The 17,345-nt window shown below is 47.0% G+C and overlaps 1 protein-coding gene across 4 annotated transcripts in view; it reads left to right on the top strand.

Annotated features, from left to right (window-relative positions):
- The window catches only part of PLEKHG4 (pleckstrin homology and RhoGEF domain containing G4), an 86,131-nt gene that overhangs the window by 9,168 nt on the left and 59,618 nt on the right, over nt 1–17,345 (top strand). For all 4 annotated transcript variants that reach the window (XM_066327705.1, XM_066327704.1, XM_066327703.1 and 1 more), the window contains exons 2-3: nt 5,059–5,256; nt 11,159–13,283. In XM_066327705.1, coding sequence (XP_066183802.1) covers nt 5,059–5,256; nt 11,159–13,283 — 2,323 coding nt within the window. The remainder of the gene's footprint in view (nt 1–5,058; nt 5,257–11,158; nt 13,284–17,345) is intronic.

Below are 17,345 nucleotides of genomic sequence, written 5' to 3'. Positions count from 1 at the left end.
CAGCCTGCTGGAAGAGGAGCATTGTCTGCCATAAGTCATGGGTTAGTCAAACTGTTAGACTGGTCTCACCAAAACAAGCTTTTTTAGTAGTCTGCAGACAGCATCTGGGCTGTCAGCAGGGAAGATGTGTGCCTCTTCATGTTCGCCCTGACCAAGACTCAGTACTTTGTAGGCAAAATGAGCAAAGTGCTTGGGTGAGTTGTAGGGAAAATGCTGCCAAGGCTCTGTGGTCCCAGGTGGGTCCAGAAGCATTGCAGCCCTCCCCTGCACTGACTTACATTGTCCTGAGCCACTTGGACTGCCGTCTCTTGCTTGAAGAGCACAGGTATTCTGATGCTGTGTGAAGTGTGTGTGTAGCCCTGGGGATGATCTCTCTACTCCCCAGGCAGACTGATTTTTGTTCTCCAAACCAGTAGGAGGTTCTCCAGGGTTCAGACTTAATTGGTGAGCAGTAGGTCCCAAAGAGGAAGAAGTTCAGTCCTGAGTCAGAAAGAAATGTAGAATGACAGGAGTTCCCAGTGGCTGGAGCTATATTGCTATATTGCTCTCTTCATGCCCACAAAGGTAGGCAGAAAATTCATTCAGAGCACCTAGAAAAGCCCAAGAAGCTCCTGGTTACTCCAGATGCCTCATGACAGGCTCCTATTCTAACCTGCAGTGTCTGCTTGCACCTGGAGAAGTAGATGTCCCCTAAGCAGGGTTGCAACAACTGCTGGGCTCCTCTTCTGCACAGGCACTTGAAGCCTCATTTCTGATTGACTCCTGGTTCTTGCTGCAGTTTGTGATGGAGTGGGGCTCTAAGGGCTGAGCAGCAGAGCTTTTCCACAACAGTCTTTATTGTTCTATTTGTCACAGCACCCATGGCTCCTGTGATATGCAGGGGAGAAAGGGCAGCCCACCCATTCACTGTTCAGATCGAAGCCCTCTGCCACTTGTGAAGCCCTCCTGGGTTCTCACTGTTCCCCTGGCATCCTGGGTGGGACCATGGTAGGTTGTTCCTGTCCCCCAGAGCCAAGCCCATCCCATCCCCATGTAATGCTTTCCTCTTCCCTGCCAGTGCTCCAGCCCCTGCACCGGCAGCCGGCTCTCAGCGGAGCAGCAGTGAAAGCCACTTTGGCCGGACATGACCTTAACCTGGGCTTTATTTAGCGCCTTGATTTATAGAGCAGTTATTTTAAAAGCATGTTTCTCTTTTGGGAGGTGTGGTGGAGGGGTGGCAGTGAGCTGGAGTTTAGAGGTCCTCCTGTGCTATTGACAAAGAACCATTTGAATCCCAAGACTCCTTTTGCTTGCGGAGATGCTCTCTGGCTTGCTTGGAAAGTGCTTCTGTTGGTGTTTGTGCCCAGTGGCTGAAAAGGAGCACATGTCCAGGACATTTCTTGTGAGAGGAATGTGGCAACAGTGCTGGAAGCAGGCAAACTTGAAGTGTGCAGTGCCTGAAGGAGGCTGTTTTTTCCAGTGGGTTCCTGTGCTAGGCTCTGCCAGCTCTTGGTGACCACTGTGGGCTGGTTGTAGTGGAAATGGGCTGGAGAAGGAGTACCCCCTCCATGGATCCTTGTTAGGTTTAACTTGTTCTTCTCTCCAGGTGCTGTTCTCTTATCCTGGGTCACAAAAATTGACTCATACCTGCTGGGGGTTACATTGTTTGTTTGAGGTAAGGGATAGAACCTCTGGAACAAGTTGCCCAGGGATTGTGGAGTCATCTTCTCTGGAGATATTCAAAAACTCTCTGGACTAACATGCTCTAGGGATCTAGGGGCCTCCTAGCATGGTTGAGGGCACTCTGGACCAGGGAAGTTGGATTAGATGACCTCCAGTGGTCCCTTCCAACCTTAGTCATTCTATGATTCCATGATGTAGGTGATTGGCTCTAGTCTTCAGGATTATCAGACTCAGGAACACAGGGCACTATTGCTTTCTCTAGTTTGTATGAGCTCCCTGTGCCTGCAAACCCTGTCCCTTCCATGTGCATGGCAGCCAGCCCTGCTGGCAGGCTGGATGTGTGAGGCTGCCCATTTCTGCTCTGGCATTCCACAGCAGGACCACGAGGCCTCTTGCAGTCCTGGCTGAGGTGCTTTCCTGCAGACCCTCTACAGTCTGAGAAGATAATTAGTGCAAATAAGCAGCCCCATCCCTAGGATTGTGAGCTGGGTTAGTGAATCCCTTATTGAAGGAGAACCTGCTTTTGCTGGAAACTCCAAGCTCTGCCATGTTCTACCCCCTGTATTTTTCGGCTGGCTTTTGAGGCACTGCCATGTTTCACCCTGCATGCAGGCAGAAGCTATTCCTGGGTGACCATCCTGGGTGGGAGCACTGAAGAGCAGTGTCACCTACACGTTCATCTGTGGCACATGGAGGCTGCTGAGTTCTGTAGCCTCATTCTGTACCTTGTTCTGTAGCCTCCCAAGGATGCTGGTGCTATAATTCCATGCAGCACGGTGGGATGTGGGAATCTACTTCCTGTTTGGGGCTTTTCCTGCAGAATTAGCAGATTGGTGCAAACATCTCTTTTAACCAAAAGGTAGTGGTTGAAACCTTCTCTCTTTCCCTTAGAAACCTACACAGTTATCATGGCTTTGTGGTATAATCTAGTCAGAGGGAGATAAAGCCTCTGTGCTTGGGAGTGCAGTTAGCACTGCACTCTTCAATGGCTACAGGCTATGGTTATTCTGTTTTTCAGTAAAGGAAGGATAATGTACGACCTGGTTTATTTTAACCATATAAAAGAGTTTTGATTTGGTGCCAATGTTAATAATTGTTTTGTGAAGGCTAAGGCAGCAGGAATGGTGTGAGAACCTTAGAGCGATGCACTGACTCATGTGCAAATATTTTTACTTCTTTGTTTTGTTTGCAACAGTGAACTTAACAAATTTATTTTGGGGAGGGATTGATATCTGAAAGAATTTTGCTCAAGCAGAGCATTAGGACAGAAGATGGTGCAGAACCAACCCCAGCTGGTTTTGATTGATATTTTGAACTTGTGGGCTGTGGAGGGTCAGAGGGAGATTGTTGTCAAACGCTGCCAGCAGCAATGCTACTTGTGATAGTGTCCAAGCAGGTGACTGGTAGGGTGGAGAGCACCTGTGTGAAGGCCAGTTTTATCTGACAAGGTCACAAGCACTTGCTGGGACAGGTTGGTACCAACAGAGGTTATTATTTTTTTGAGTGAAAAGTAAATTGTTTTAAACAGCCTTCTCCTCCTATTTAGAATTGGAGTTAAATGCTCATCCCTAGAATTCAGCTTGGGAGTGTGCACATAGGGCTCTTGCTTTTGGAATTCTTGGATTAAGAATATTGGATTAAGAATTCCAACTCAGGATAATCTATGATTCTATGCATATGAGAAATAGCTCCTTAACCTTTTTTTATCTGGTTGCATTGGCCTTGAGTATTGCAGAAGGCAGCTGGTCTCTCAGAAAAGGTATGGACACTTTAGGAGCCTGCTACCATCTAGCCTTGACATCAGGAAAAACAGCAGAAAAGGTAAGGAAGCAGTACTGTCCCACAGGCAGTGTGTGGTTTGCCTGTCACTGTAGTTCTGCCAGCTCATTGCAGGCAGGGATTTTGGAGGCATCACCTGGGCGTCCTCATCTCTCCTGTGCAATCCCACAGGCTGTCCTACAAGGTGGGTTTGCATCAGAGCAGGGAGTTTATACTGTGCTTAAACACCCAACCCTCTAAAAGAGGAATCTGGAGATTGTTAAGCTGTGAGAGTTGGGAAGGCTTGTGTGAGGAGCATCATCTCTGCTGGGCTGCAGGTCAGTTCAGGCTTGCTCTGAGACTGCTGAACTTTCTCAGGCTGGTGGAGGCATCTGCAGTGATGCACTACCATGGAGTGGAAGCAGTGAAACTGTTTGTTTCCTCCTGATCCCCTTGTTCTACTGTTCCCCGGTTGTGGCACTGTTTTTTAACAACACTGTAAGCTGTTGTGGCACTGCTTTGTTTAACTTTCTTTCCCAATCTTGCTGTACTGAAGTATATTTTCAGGCATGTCCATGCAGTTGTTCCTGTTCTACAGGAGGCTGCAGGGCTTCTGGGCCAGCAGCTGAAGTGCTTTGCTTGTCTTTATTGAAAGAAGGTGGAATTGGAGCAGATGAGGATCTGGCGAGACACCTGAGTAAACTTTCATTTGGTTTTGTAGCAAAACTTACTCCCACTGGCTGTAAGTTAGCCAAAGGGATCCCCTCTGAAATAGAAAAGAAAGGAGCAATCCTGATCCTCTCTTCAGATATGTACAGCTTTATATTTTTTTACTTTGTTACTTTTTGGCAAGCTCTCTTGATTTACACCCATGCAATAACTCAGAATCTGGCCTCCAGCACTGGAATTGGTCCTGACACTATGGGCAGGCTCTGGCTGGCACCTTCTCCCAGATGAAGGTGGATGCAGGGAAGCCATTGCCTCTGATCCCCCTGAACAGGCATCTTAGGTATCAATGGGTGTGCTCAGGGACCACAGGCAGCCCTGTTCACACGCATTGTCTGAATCCTGATGTGATGCACCTCGCACTGCAGAAAATTCCTGGCTCCTGGAGTAGAGCATTTCATGAGAGGCAAACAGCTTTGAAAAATGAGGAGTCGCACTGGTGAACGGCTCTCCACAGAACCAAACAGCTCTGGTACCTTACCCTGTGGTGGCACTCCAGAGCGGAGGAGGCTGAGGAGCTTCAGCCCACTGCAACTCCCCTTAGCCCACCAAGGAGCGTACCCAGAACACGGGGCTGGGGATGCGCCCACCCCACGACTGTCTGGCTCGCACGCGTTCACGTGTTGCGGTGTGGTCTAACAGCCGCCCCACCCCGCGCAGGCAGGAGAAGGACTTGCTGCGTAAGCAAAAGCTGGGAATTCTCACCGCTGTGCGCAGCACTCTGCGAGCACTCCACTCCCGCTTTGGGAGAGCTTTTCTTGTGTTTACCTGGAATCGCTGGTGCCAAAAGAAGCTAGAAAGGATAGCACTTGGCTCCTTTGGTCTTCGTTCCTCCTGCATTTGGAGATGGCTGCGCTCCTGGGCGTTGGGCAAATCGTGCCCTGGTACCACTAACACTTTCTCTCTCGGCAGGACTCGGAATCACTGGACGGCTGCATCCAGAGTACGTTATCAGCACTCTACCCTCCATTTGAGGCTACCGCAGCCACTGTTCTGTGCCAAGTTTTTGATGTGGTGGAGAAGACGTACCGTGGGGATGGACTACACTACCTCATAGACTTCCTGATTCCAGCCAAGCACATCCTGCAGTGCATTCAGCAGGATGCCTGTGTGAGTACATCATGCTCTCTAAGGCCTGTGAAGGCTTTCTTGGAGAGTTTTCTTTCTGCTCTCGTATGCAAAACTGCTGGCAAAAAGCACTTGAGTATGTATGGCAGGCTAGGTGGGAGGGCAGGCAGACAATTAGGAAACAGTTGAGAAATTGTTGTTGAAGTTTAACCCTTCAGAGATCAGGTATGGAGCAGTGCTCTCCCTTGCCATAATCAGGAACACCAAGGGCTTAAGGGATTCACAGGAAGAGGTTTAGCAAAATGTTTGCTAGATGTGGCTGACTGGGGTGGCTTCTGACCCCAGCTGTTCCCTGGCCCTGTGGATGAAGCTGTCGGGCTCCTGCCACTGGCAGGATGACGTGTAGGGCAAAATGCTGCCAGTCAGTGTTTTTCCCAGAACTCCAGCTCCCCTTTGATGGTTGCTGGAACGGTCACAAGGCTCAGTAGCCCCGAGGAGTCACATTACATTTACTGCCAGAACGAGTCCAAGATTAATGTGCTTTACTGTTGGGAGTCTAAAATGTTAGAAACGATGAGTCAAACACCTCCATCACAAAAGTTGGCTCAAAGTCTGCAAGATGAAAAAAACCCCAACCAGCCCAAACAACCTAAAATGTGGGTTTATTCTAACCTTTTTTATCTCTGATTGCGAAGGGGGCCAGGCTTTCAATTCAAGTCCCTACGGTAGAGGGCAAGGAATTTCTAGGGGGGGGAAACATATGGAATAGAGGCTGAAATAATCAGTTACCCTTTTGTTCCAAGGAGATACTGGGGAGACAGATCCATCACGTAGGATGGATCCACATGAGCTAGGTATCTTGAAAGCGTGTTTTGGTGCAGTGTTTGTCACCCCATATTGTCACCAGCTTGGTGCCAGCCATCTCTTTGAGTCGAGGAGGACCCAAGCTGGTGCATGACCTTGCTACTCTCCCACCCTGAACACTGGAATAGATGTTATTCCACCAGTATCTAATTGGAGCTTCTAATTCCATGGTGCGTTGTGTGGTTTTCCCCTTTAAAGAAACAAAAGGCTTTTCGTTTGTACAAACTGGTAATTATTTCAAGACGTTTCACAGCTTTCCCCAAAACACCGCCCTCGCTGAAGGAGCCAAGGTAGCAATTTCCCCACTCCTCGAGATCCCGGCAGCTTCCGAGCAGCCAGCGGTGCTTTGGGCAGGTGAGGCAGTGAAAGGAGGGAGGGAAAGCAGCAGTGAGCTGGGCCCACAGCGCCGCTGTTCCCGAGGGGAGGCGTTGGGGGCAGCGGCTGAGGGACAGACCGCGCACACCGCGCACACACCGCGGCCCGCGCTGCCCTCGGGGCGCGACGGCTTGGGCACGGGCGTGGCGGTAGGGCGGGCCTCGGCCGCCCGGCAGCCAATGGGAGGACAGCGGGGGCTGCAGCAGCCAATAGCAGCGCGGGGCCGCCTTGACGGGCAGGGTGGCTTCGGTTGAGCTGTTGAAGCGCCGTTGGAACACGAGGCGCGGAAGTGCTCGGCCGTGAGGTGGGAGAGGTGTGAGGGCAATGGGCACTGGGCGTCCTCAGGGTGGAGAAAGGTGAGGGCAATGGGCACTGGGCGTCCTGAGGCGGGAGAAAGGTGAGGGCAATGGGCACTGGGCGTCCTGAGGGTGGAGAAAGGTGAGGGCAATGGGCGCTGTGTGTCCTGAGGTGAGGACAGTGGGCGCTGAGGGTCTTAAGGCGGGAGAAATGAGGGCGGTGGGCATTGGGTGTTCTGAGGAGGGAGAGGTGAGGGCAGTGGGAGCTCGAGATCCTTATGAGGGAAGTATGAGGGCAGCGGGCACTGGCAGAACTCAGGGTGCTGGTGGCCCACCCGGCTGTCCTGGAGCATGGGCTCAGGTGATGTGGGGGCTTGGGGGTGGCCTGTTGAGGGGGAAACTTGTGCGGTGGGGCTGTCCTACCTGTGTGGCACAGTTTGGGGAGGTGATGCAGAGACAGGAGTTGTGCTTGGAGGCCTGCCTGGCACTCCCTGGCCTGCCTGGTAGCCCCAAGATGCCTTGGTTGGGCAGCTGCCTTTAGTGGGGGCTGCACAGGGCTTAGCATTAGGTACTGAGGGCTTGTGGTGAAGTGTAAAATGTCTGGGAGAGTGGTCAGCAAGATCCTTTCTTACTTGGCTGTGACCCTTTCTGTGACTCAGGATCATTTACTTCCACAGTGGCAGTATGGGGAGATGGAGGGAAGCTCTAGGTACCTTGTACCTTTAGAGTTAGCCTCAGGCTAGTCCATATTTTATTTAAAACTCACTTGTTTGATATTTTAAATTTATTTTTTCCGATTTATGAAATTTATTTAATTTGCTGTGATCTCCTCCAAAGCTCCACTGTATGCTCCTTTGTCTTTACAGTCTGAAATCACAGAGGATTATTTCTTACTAATTGCTTTTTGAAAGTCTTGCATGCCTTTTAGAGAGTCTAAACAAAAGCAGTATTTCCTCCTTAGTTTGTAGTTCAGCTGCTCCGTGTGAGAGTTTCCTAAACACATTAGAGGGGAAAGAATTAGTTCCTGTCTGAATGACTACTGTATAAAGTCTTGAGAGAACTAGATCTTTTGTCAGCCTCTGCAGTGAGAAAAGTGTAAAAGGCTTCATGAAGTATTAGACAAGTTCATGGGCTTCAGTGTATTAAAATCATCAGCCTTGTGTGATTCCTCAGGGACTGGAAGGGGTTCCAAAGGTGTCTTGTCTCTCCTTAGCAAAAAGTTAAAAAACAGATTTTGCCCTTGGCCTTGAGGTGATATCGTGGGCTAAATGGTCTGTTCCAGCTTAACCATCCCTGTAGCTCTAGAAGATTCTGTTTGTGCCATTTTTGTCATTGGTGCCCAGCTCTTTCCTCAGAGGCAATTTTATTCCTGGCTGCAGCCACTGGGTGTAGGGGATATTCCTGGCACTCCTCTGATGAGCCTGGTTTGGCTCAGTAGTGTTTGGACACGGGAAAAGCAAATCCTTGAGCCTCAGAATGAGATGTTAAAGAGACTGTAATAAACCTCTTCACATAATCTTCCCTTTGAAGGTGCATTTTGGAGCAGGAGCGGCATGAAGATGCTCCACTTCTGAAGTTCTAAAGCTCTGTAATGTTTAGGCTATTGTGGGACTTGTGTTCTTGCTTTGGATGTTACTCTGACTCTTCACGGTTTAGACTGTGGCTTTGTAGGGCTTTTGAGAAACTTCAATGCATTCTGCATTTTGGTTTTGGTGATTTTATTGCCAAGTTTTCTCCTTATGAGTCAGTAGGCAGACAAGTAAGCATCTAAGAAGTGAGGCTGAGTTTTTGGATTTCTTAATGTATGAATGGCCCTCCAGTGGGTTCCTCTGCATCCAAATTTTAACAGAATCTCTGTGTCAAGGATGTGCTGATGGAATTCAGCTTTATGTTTATGCTGCTGCTGGTTGAATCTTTCACTTTTCAGTCCTATAAACTGTAATAGTTTGGGAACTGATCTTCATATGTGTTTTCTTCCCCTGAAAGCCGTCATACAGACGGCTTTAATACACCTACTAGGAGATACTCTAATGGGAGAAGAAGTGCAATGATACAGTCTCTTTTGGAAAACTGCAAATTGCTCTAGTTTAAAATTCATATGCAGAATACTTGGTTTAGGCACTTATTTAGGAGCCACAGGTTTTGTTGACTGAGGCGCTGTGTGAGTCTTGATATATAAGTCCATGAAGTTTAGCCCAAGACCTGCTGGAACCAGGAGCAGCTTGTGCAAGCTGCTGCAAGAGATGGTCTTGGTTTGACTGAATTTAACTGTGTTGTGGAAGAAAGGAACTTACAGATAGAGGCATCTGTGCCTTGCAGATCAGAAAGCCTGAGAACATCAGAGTGCACTGCTTAGCTGTGCCTTTGAGGGAAGTACAAGCAACTGTGTGTGTTAGGTTATAGGGCTTTTTGGTTCTGACTTGGTAAGAGGAAAGAAGGGGAGGTGGGTCTGCCCTGAGTCAAGGTTAGAACAGAAAGGTAATATTGAGATGACCCTTCAAGTGAATGAAAACTAAGGTTTCATCAGTAGGGCAGTTGCAATAAGTGAACAGAAGTAAAACTACTGTGACTAAAATAAACTATTTCAAAGAAATAGGACTGGCAGGTCTCCATCCTGGAATGTGGAAGAAGTTACCATATAATGCCGAATGTCTGGTAACAGGGATTTTATTGAATCTGTTAAGTCAGGGCTCGTAACAAAATACAGAGAATAAGCTGAGCCTACAACATCATGCACCGAGCAGGGTCTGAATTAACTGACCCATGAAAAACTGAATAACATTTTCATGTGGTTTGCTCCATGGCAGGTAGTGTCACACCAGCCTTTTTAATAAAACAGCTCTCTCTAGAGAGATAAGTTTCATTGTTTAATCTCTGCCATAAAGGATTTATTATGGAGTCATACGGAAGATTAATTACTGTGTCAAAGGGACTGAGGCTTGTGCAAGAATTGCAAGATGGCTACAAACTGGTGAAAGGGAGGGAGGATGTTTGTACTGCAGGGAAAACGGAGTTGGAGGCAGGAGTCGTGAAACATGCAGTGCTTCTCATCCATGACCTTGACATAAAAACTAAGAGTATGTATGGCATGTTTGTGGTGAAAACAGCCTGGGACACACAAACAATAACCTGGAAGAGGAGGGTGATAAATGCATTACATAACATGAGCTCTAAAGCTTGGTGCTTAAAATTTTGTAATGGTCAACTCAGAGGGCAAGTGCATTCCTCCACAAAGTGGCAGGCAGAACTTCTGTTGTGAACTGAGGTTCATCAGTTTGAAAAGAAAAACCAGTAGGTGACTGGGTTACTGTTAGGGGCATGATTGGAAGACAAGTGGGATCTTAGCTTTAAGAGATGCTTCTAGCACATTTGGGAAGTGCTGGTGCCATTATAGACAGTGTATTGCAGTGCTTCGCACAACGAAAAAAAGGTTTTTAAGAAAAAGAAATGGGCATTACAAAGGAGAGATACTTCAGGCACATGGAGGAGATGATGAAGGTAGACATGCTAAGGTCATGTGACATGGGTTAATAAGTCTAAGCAATGGGAACACATCCAGAAAATGCAGGATTGAGGAACAGGAATTACTGAGTCTGAAGGATGATTTAGGTTTCCAAACCTGTGAGCAACTATGCTTCAGGTGCAAGGAGAGTTAGAAATCTGATAGGGCTGAAGGTAAAGCTTGCTGAACATAAGAAAAGAAATTGCTTTATGCCAGTACCTGTTGTTTCAAGGTGTGTGAGGATCCAGGAAGTTCCTTTCAGTCCTCTGATTTCTTTACTGTATGGCAAAATACTTGAATTAAGTGGATTTAAAGCCTTGTTCTGCAGAAAAAGATGAAATTAATTGTGGACTTGATGGTTTATATTGTGGCTTAATTTAAATCTTTCCCAAACAGAATCAAGTTCAGAGCACTGAAATTATTTTTTGAAGTTGTGATAAAGTTGTAAATGATTTAGGCAAGTCAGTTCAGCCATGAAACCTCAGTTCTTGGGCAGGAGATTTGTCTGAGGCATGGCCTCAGTGCTGCTATGTTATGAGAATGAGGAAATTGCTGGTATGTTAAGTGTGGTTCGTCACAGCTTGCTGATGGCACTTGCTGCCTGCTTTCTCTGTGCTTTCCTCATTTGCTGCTTCCTATCTCCTGTCTTGTCTTTGCAGTGTCTGTTTCCCTTCACTGGGAGGTTGCAGCCTCCCGGTGTAACTTGTGCCCACCTGTCCTGCACAGGTGCTTTGTGTTGGTAGCTTTTCTTACTTCTGCTTTTTAAAGAGAAGACCTTAGCGTGGAAAACCTGCCTACATCAATAACCAAAGACCCTAAATTCATCTGTTTTCTTGATCTCTCTTATTGAAAAGCTCGAGCTGAGGTCTTTTACTGGTGCTGAAAACACTTTCTCTTGTCTCCGTAGGCTCCGTACTGCGGATTGCTGTTTCGCCATGCGGGCTGGCCCCTGTGCATTCAAGAGAAGATTATAATCCAGCTGGCTTCCATTGACTGGCAAATCTTGAAGCCTGGTGACTTCTACCTACAGGTGGTCCCCTCTCTGAAGAAGCCTCCACGAATTGTATTGAAATGTTTGGCAAATGATAAGCATAAAGTAGAAGAAGTGGTGATTCCAGAAGTTTCATATACCTCTATTTTTACTCTGGAATGGTTGAGTACGTTCAATGGAGAGCGGATGGGCATAGCACTGGAAAATTGTTTACTAACCACTGATGACAAAATATTTCGTGTTCCCTGGGATAAAGTGGTTAATCCTGAATTTATAAATAAACCAAAAATTATTGAAAACAATATCATCTCTCCAGAAATAACAGAGGAACGTTCAATTTTATGCCTCCCCACAAACCGTACTGAGTGCGGTTCACCAGACCTGAGGTCTCAGTATCTACAGGAAGTAAGCCCAAATCGAGACAGCCCTGTCATTAGCAGCACAGCTCCACAGTTAAGTGAAGCTCTGGTCAATGGTGTCTGTGTGAGTCCTGTGACTGAGGAGAACTTGGAAAGTGACCTTGAAGGGGAGTACGTTGAGCTGGCAAAAGTTTCACTGCCCAGGTTTGGGCCACAAACAGGATCTTTGACCCCGTCGCTGGCATTAAGTTATCTAACTCAGCCCAGGGCACAAGTGAATGAGTCTAAAGACAAGCACAGGTTTATTGTCATACAAGACAGCACCTACTCCAAGAATTTAATTCAGTCAACACTTAGACAGAAGGAGCACTGTCAGATGGACACTCTGAACACTTCTACAGAAGCTCTCAAAAATGTTACTCCATTGAAAGGCAACAAAATGATGGCATATGGAGAACTGTCTCCAGAAGGTCAGCCAGTGCTGGTTGATCCTGGAAGTATGGGTGATAACTTTCCTGTGGCTGAGTCTCATGCTTGCTGTGCAGGAGACTTATCTGCAGAGCAGGAGACTCACAGTGAACACTCACTGGATTGGCGATATGCACTGTGCAGCTACAGTGATGTGTGTGCTGGAGATGCTGTCAGCTGCAAAGCACAAGTGCCTGCTGCCCCTGGAAACGTGGAAGGAGAATGTAATGAACCTAGTGAAAATGCTGGTGTTGAAACATTGGAGCAGAGCCCAGAAGTGATTGTAGATGCTTCTGCTGCTGAAGAGGAAGTGTTGCTGAGAGTACACACAGAACCACTGACTGAGGATCAAAAGGAGGTGACACTGATGGATGCTTCTCCTATATCTGTCCTAGAGCCTTTGGGGCCATGTTGCACACTGAAGGAGAGTTCTGATGTCTCTTGCCAGAGTGTCAGTGGAAGTGTTGAGCCAGTGCAGGTCACTGCATTGCCTGAGAATTCAGATGTGGGGGCGGTGAGAGGCTCTCCTTCAGGGGACATGGGAGATGTAAGTGCTTGCTGCAGCAATAACGAAGCAAATATAACTTCTCCGTTAAATCCTCCTGAAGAGAACCAAGGAGATGTAGATGAATTTGAGGTGGGAAGAAGAGACAGCCAAGAGGAAGTGAAAGAGTCTAAAGAAATGTTGCCTGTAAATGAAAATCAGACTAGTCATAGTCACTGTTCTGTGAAAGCTCCAGCCGATGGAACCTTGTCAGATGGTGAAGTGCAAGAGCATAAAATGGCTGAAGAGGCCATATTACTCCAAACTACCCTGTCAGCAGAGGGGAATCAGATGGCAGAACAATTAAATGACAGTGACTTGTTGGCTCCCGATGCACAAGAAGAAGACTCAAGTCTGTTCAAAGTCCAGAGATCTGGAGGGAGGTTTGAGGAACCACAAAGACTGGTGGAAAACCATGGCTGTGAAAGTGAAGAGAACTCTGTGCTGAACCTGGAGCATGTTGCAGTACAGGACTTGCAGGGACAGGTGGAGAACCAGGAAGGCTCTTCCTACAGAGAAAGGTTGAAGACTACAACCTCAAAAACACTGGAATCCATTGAAGAGGAATTGGAGGGTGGACCACTGTCCTCAGGACCTGCTGAGGGGCATACAGAGCCTACCACTCTGCACTCCCAGCCAGAGGCAGCTTCTGGAGCATCATCTCCTAAAGGTACAGTTGTTGGATGTTTGTGTGGTTGTGTTTGGTAACAGACTGAAAGCAAAGTCCTCAAGGAGTACTGCTTGAATACTACTTACCAGGCAGGATTTGATAAATACATCTTGGAGGTTTTGGGGTAATAGCACAAAATACTGGGAAGTGATTAAATTGTCATTTTTTGTGGCATGAAATTAGCTTTCTCTTCAGAGGTGGGTTTATTGTGGTATTTTGTTTCATAATTCTTTGCAAATTTACGTTGGTATGGGACAAAGTTCCATTGGAAGAAGTTTTTAATTTCAGTTAATCTGATTGCTGGTGGCCTCTTCCCGTTATGTTCATGATGTGCAAAATGTGTGAGGAAAGACTTGTCTAACTGTACAAGGCTTTCACAGTTGAAAACTGGTTTTAGGAAGATGGCTGTGGCAAGAGGAAGCAGCAGTGGATGTTACAGTAAAATACCAGCTGTGTAACGTGACCTGAAGATCAGCAAATGTATGTGCTGGTAACTGATTTAGGCAGCAAACTGCCGAGCTGAGGGATTCCCCCCTTTCCCTGCCTTCCCCTCCGGCATGCTTTCTTCAGCTCGATTATGTTTCAAGCAGGAGCTGTTTAACTTGAGTGGGAGACCACAGAAATTAAACATCTAACTTCAACTCAGATGGAATGTTCAAGCAGGTATTACCCAGATTTCTTGATGCTTGGGTTCCTGAGCTGGAGCTGTGCTACTTCAGGAGGAGCTGAGAGGGCAATCCGGGTGTCTGCCTTTTGCAGCAGACCGTGCGGGCGGTGTGTAACCGCATGGGCCCGGGGAGGGCTGTGCCGAGTCTGGAAAGCCGCGGCTCCATCTGCAGATCACACGGAGGAGCGGGTGTGCGGCGGGGGCGGGTGGAACGTGCCATTCCAGTTCAACTGCTCTCATTCCCTGAGACCCCTGGCTAGGAAAATTACCCAGCTTGAAATGTTGGAGTGAGGGTTCTTGAAAGGGTTGGCGTACAGACCCGTGTTCCTAGAGCATGTTTGACCCTCTGGGGCAACAGATCCAAAGCTGGTTGTCTCGGGATGTGCTGCCACTGTAACGCTTGCCGTGGTCCCAAATTATGTGGCCAAGAGCTCCAGCATGATTACATTTGACTGCACACACAGCTGCTTCTTGAGTGTCCAAAAGTGTCTCAAGTGTCACATTTTACCTGATGAGTTAGTGACCCCCTAATGGAGCTGAATTAGTGTCCATTGACTGAAATAAAATTTCATTAACATTTGCATCAAACTTATTTAATTCCATAGTTAGGCAAGCCCAGGGTTGGCAGGCGTTTCTGATACTTTTGAAGTGACAAGCATTTCTCTTTTGTGAAATGGAGGGGTCAGCTCAAAAGTTTCTATTTCTGCAGTGCATGTCTCTCCCACCATCACCATGAGCAGAAAAAAAAAAAAATCACCTTCTGCATATCTGTGGGTCTTGGGGGATATATGCCAGGAAATAACCATGCTGTGGGTATCCAGTCCCCTGCCAAGCTGAACCTGGCTTGACTTCAGGCTTGCTCAGGACTGGGCCTTGAAACACCTAGTCTGTGTTTGGTGATGGGTGGACACTTTGCTCATGAGTCCAGTGGCTGCTTGTTCAGTGTTTCCATCTCTTCTCTCTAAAATTAGCCAGCTCCAGCTCATTTGAGCTCGTTCTCACTGGTCCAAAGAAGAAATCTTGGCCACTGCTGGAGGTTTCAGCGGTGATGGACCCCTCTGGGGTACACGTGGAGTTTGTTTTTATGAAAGACAATAGAAATGTTTTCGGGGTTTGGCTGAAATAAGTGACATTCATGGCTCAACTCTGCTGATGTCAAACTTGGGCATTGCAGTTTAAGAAAAAAGCAAACCTTGTTATCTCAGTGATTGTAAAGCAAAAGAAGCAACCTAAATTGTGAGGAAAACCACACAAACTAACAAAATAAACTCTTTATGGCAAAGGGCAGCTCAAGTATCTGTTAATGCTGGCAGTATTTCTTAAACACTATACCTGGCACTATAAAAAGCTTAATCCATTCAATTACATTTGATTGCTCTGAGATCCAAACAAGCCATCCCCTAATCTAGCCCCATTAAATCCTCAGAGATGTACTTATAAGATAATTCAGGAGATAAAATTACAAAGCAAAGCAAATGTCTTACAAATGGACTCTACCTTTCCAGCAAGGCAGTTCTGTAGGTTAAATTCTCTGTCTCTTGTTGAGGTCATTTTGCTGCTATGATTGGAAACTCTGGGTATCTTGCCTAAAATATAAATAACAACAAAGCTTGAGCTTTACTGGGTCAATTGAGATATAAAGTTCACACCTCAGCAGCAGTGGGCAGAGGCACAATTTGCTCTGTGTGAGGTGGAGGAGCTTGCTTGTTACAGCAGATATTGTAGATTATGTTAAAATACATGTTCAGAACTGGGACATCTGAGTTTGCTGTGTCTGCAGGTTTTTCCTTGTCTCTTAACTCTCTCCCTTTACTTCGATTCTCAGTGAGCTTATTTTGTGCACAAATAGAGTCTAACTTAGAAAGACTTAGATATAAACAGAAAAAAATCTGAAGTCAAATGTTAACTGGTTTGGGTTGGTGGCATAAAATTTACACTGATTCCATTCACAGATAATGTGACTGCTGTTTTTTTCCTCATAACTAACACCTAAATGAAAGTGGATTTTGAAACTTCGCAGCTCTGGGAAGAATTCCTCTATTTTGTGGGTGGAAAATATCTTGATAATCAAGAAATAGGCTGAAAAGCCACACTGGGGCATATTCAGCAGCACCTGTTAGGGCGTTCCATTCCTGGTCCCGGTTACAACCTGATGTTAGCATAGGTGATACTGGTGCTGGGGCAGTTTGCATGGAAAATGCTAATGTCTCTTTGAAATGCACACAAGCAAATCCTCCTCTACCACTTCCTTAACCTCAGGGAAAGGTGGAACCTGCAAACACGGCAAATTCAGATGTCCCTGTTCTCAATTTGCTTTTAGATGCAATCCTCCGCATTCTACAATTTCCGCTTTAGTGAGTGCCTCCGCCCCAGACTGCAAATAACAAACAGTGTGCTTGGGCCTGTTTGGGAGAGCTGGCATCTGCAGATCTGAGCTGGGCTTCAGAAGCTCAGGGAAGTTTTGTTTGGGCAAGATGTGCATAGTCTGGAGGCTGCAGAGCTTTGGTGAAGTTTCCCCTGGGCTGAAAAGCCCTGGTACCATGACTGTGTGTGGTGGGTTCAGCAAAATGCTTCTCTCCTACCTTTTGGGAGCTGCTACCTCATTCTTAAGAGGTATCCAAGGCAGGACTGTCACATGCATTTATGTGTTTCTCTTGTTCTGGCATATAACGTATGTGGAACACAGCTACGTTCAGTTTCTTGTCCTCTTTAAATCTCACATTTTGATCCTCTTTGCAGGTTTTTGTCATTTAATGCAGACCCCTTTACTACAGACTATGTAGTTCTTATTGCCAGGCCTTACAGCTTGTTGATAAGGTGATTGATTCCATGTTCTCCTAGAACGTCTACCAGCTCTTAATGTGAAATTTTGGGCGCAACTTCTATGACTCTGTGATGTTCAGGATACCCTTTCTGCAGGAGATCAGTGCCCCTCTAAAATGCTGCTTCTGGAAGATGTAGCAGTATTGTCTGAAGTGGATGAACTCCTGCACCACTGGGAAGTGGAGGCTGGGGTAACCCTAGGCACAGAGTGAGGCTCTGATACAGCTCAGAACTGGGCAGAGCCCTGAAGCCATCACAGCAGCTTCTGTGGCCAAATGCAGCAGATGCCAGGCTGGATCCCAGGGGTGCTCCTCAAACAGGGGTGTTACCAAGGAGGAATGAGCAGCTATTCTATCATGCCCTCCATGGTGCAGAGCCCAGGAGCTCCTCCTCGTTTCTCCCACTGTTGGATGATTTGGTGCAGTGAGCCATGCTGCTCAGGGCACTTCTCTCACCCATTTTAACAATTTTGAAAGCAGTTTGGGCTAAGCCTCAACCTGTAAATCTCCTTCACTGCTAAAACTTGTATTGAAAGCCACTTCAAGGACTGCTTTGTTCCTGGTCCTGCTCTT

The sequence above is a fragment of the Sylvia atricapilla genome, chromosome 12, assembly GCF_009819655.1.
Source record: "Sylvia atricapilla isolate bSylAtr1 chromosome 12, bSylAtr1.pri, whole genome shotgun sequence".
NCBI classification, from domain to species: Eukaryota; Metazoa; Chordata; class Aves; order Passeriformes; family Sylviidae; genus Sylvia; species Sylvia atricapilla.
This window is presented reverse-complemented; position numbering and strand designations above follow the sequence as displayed.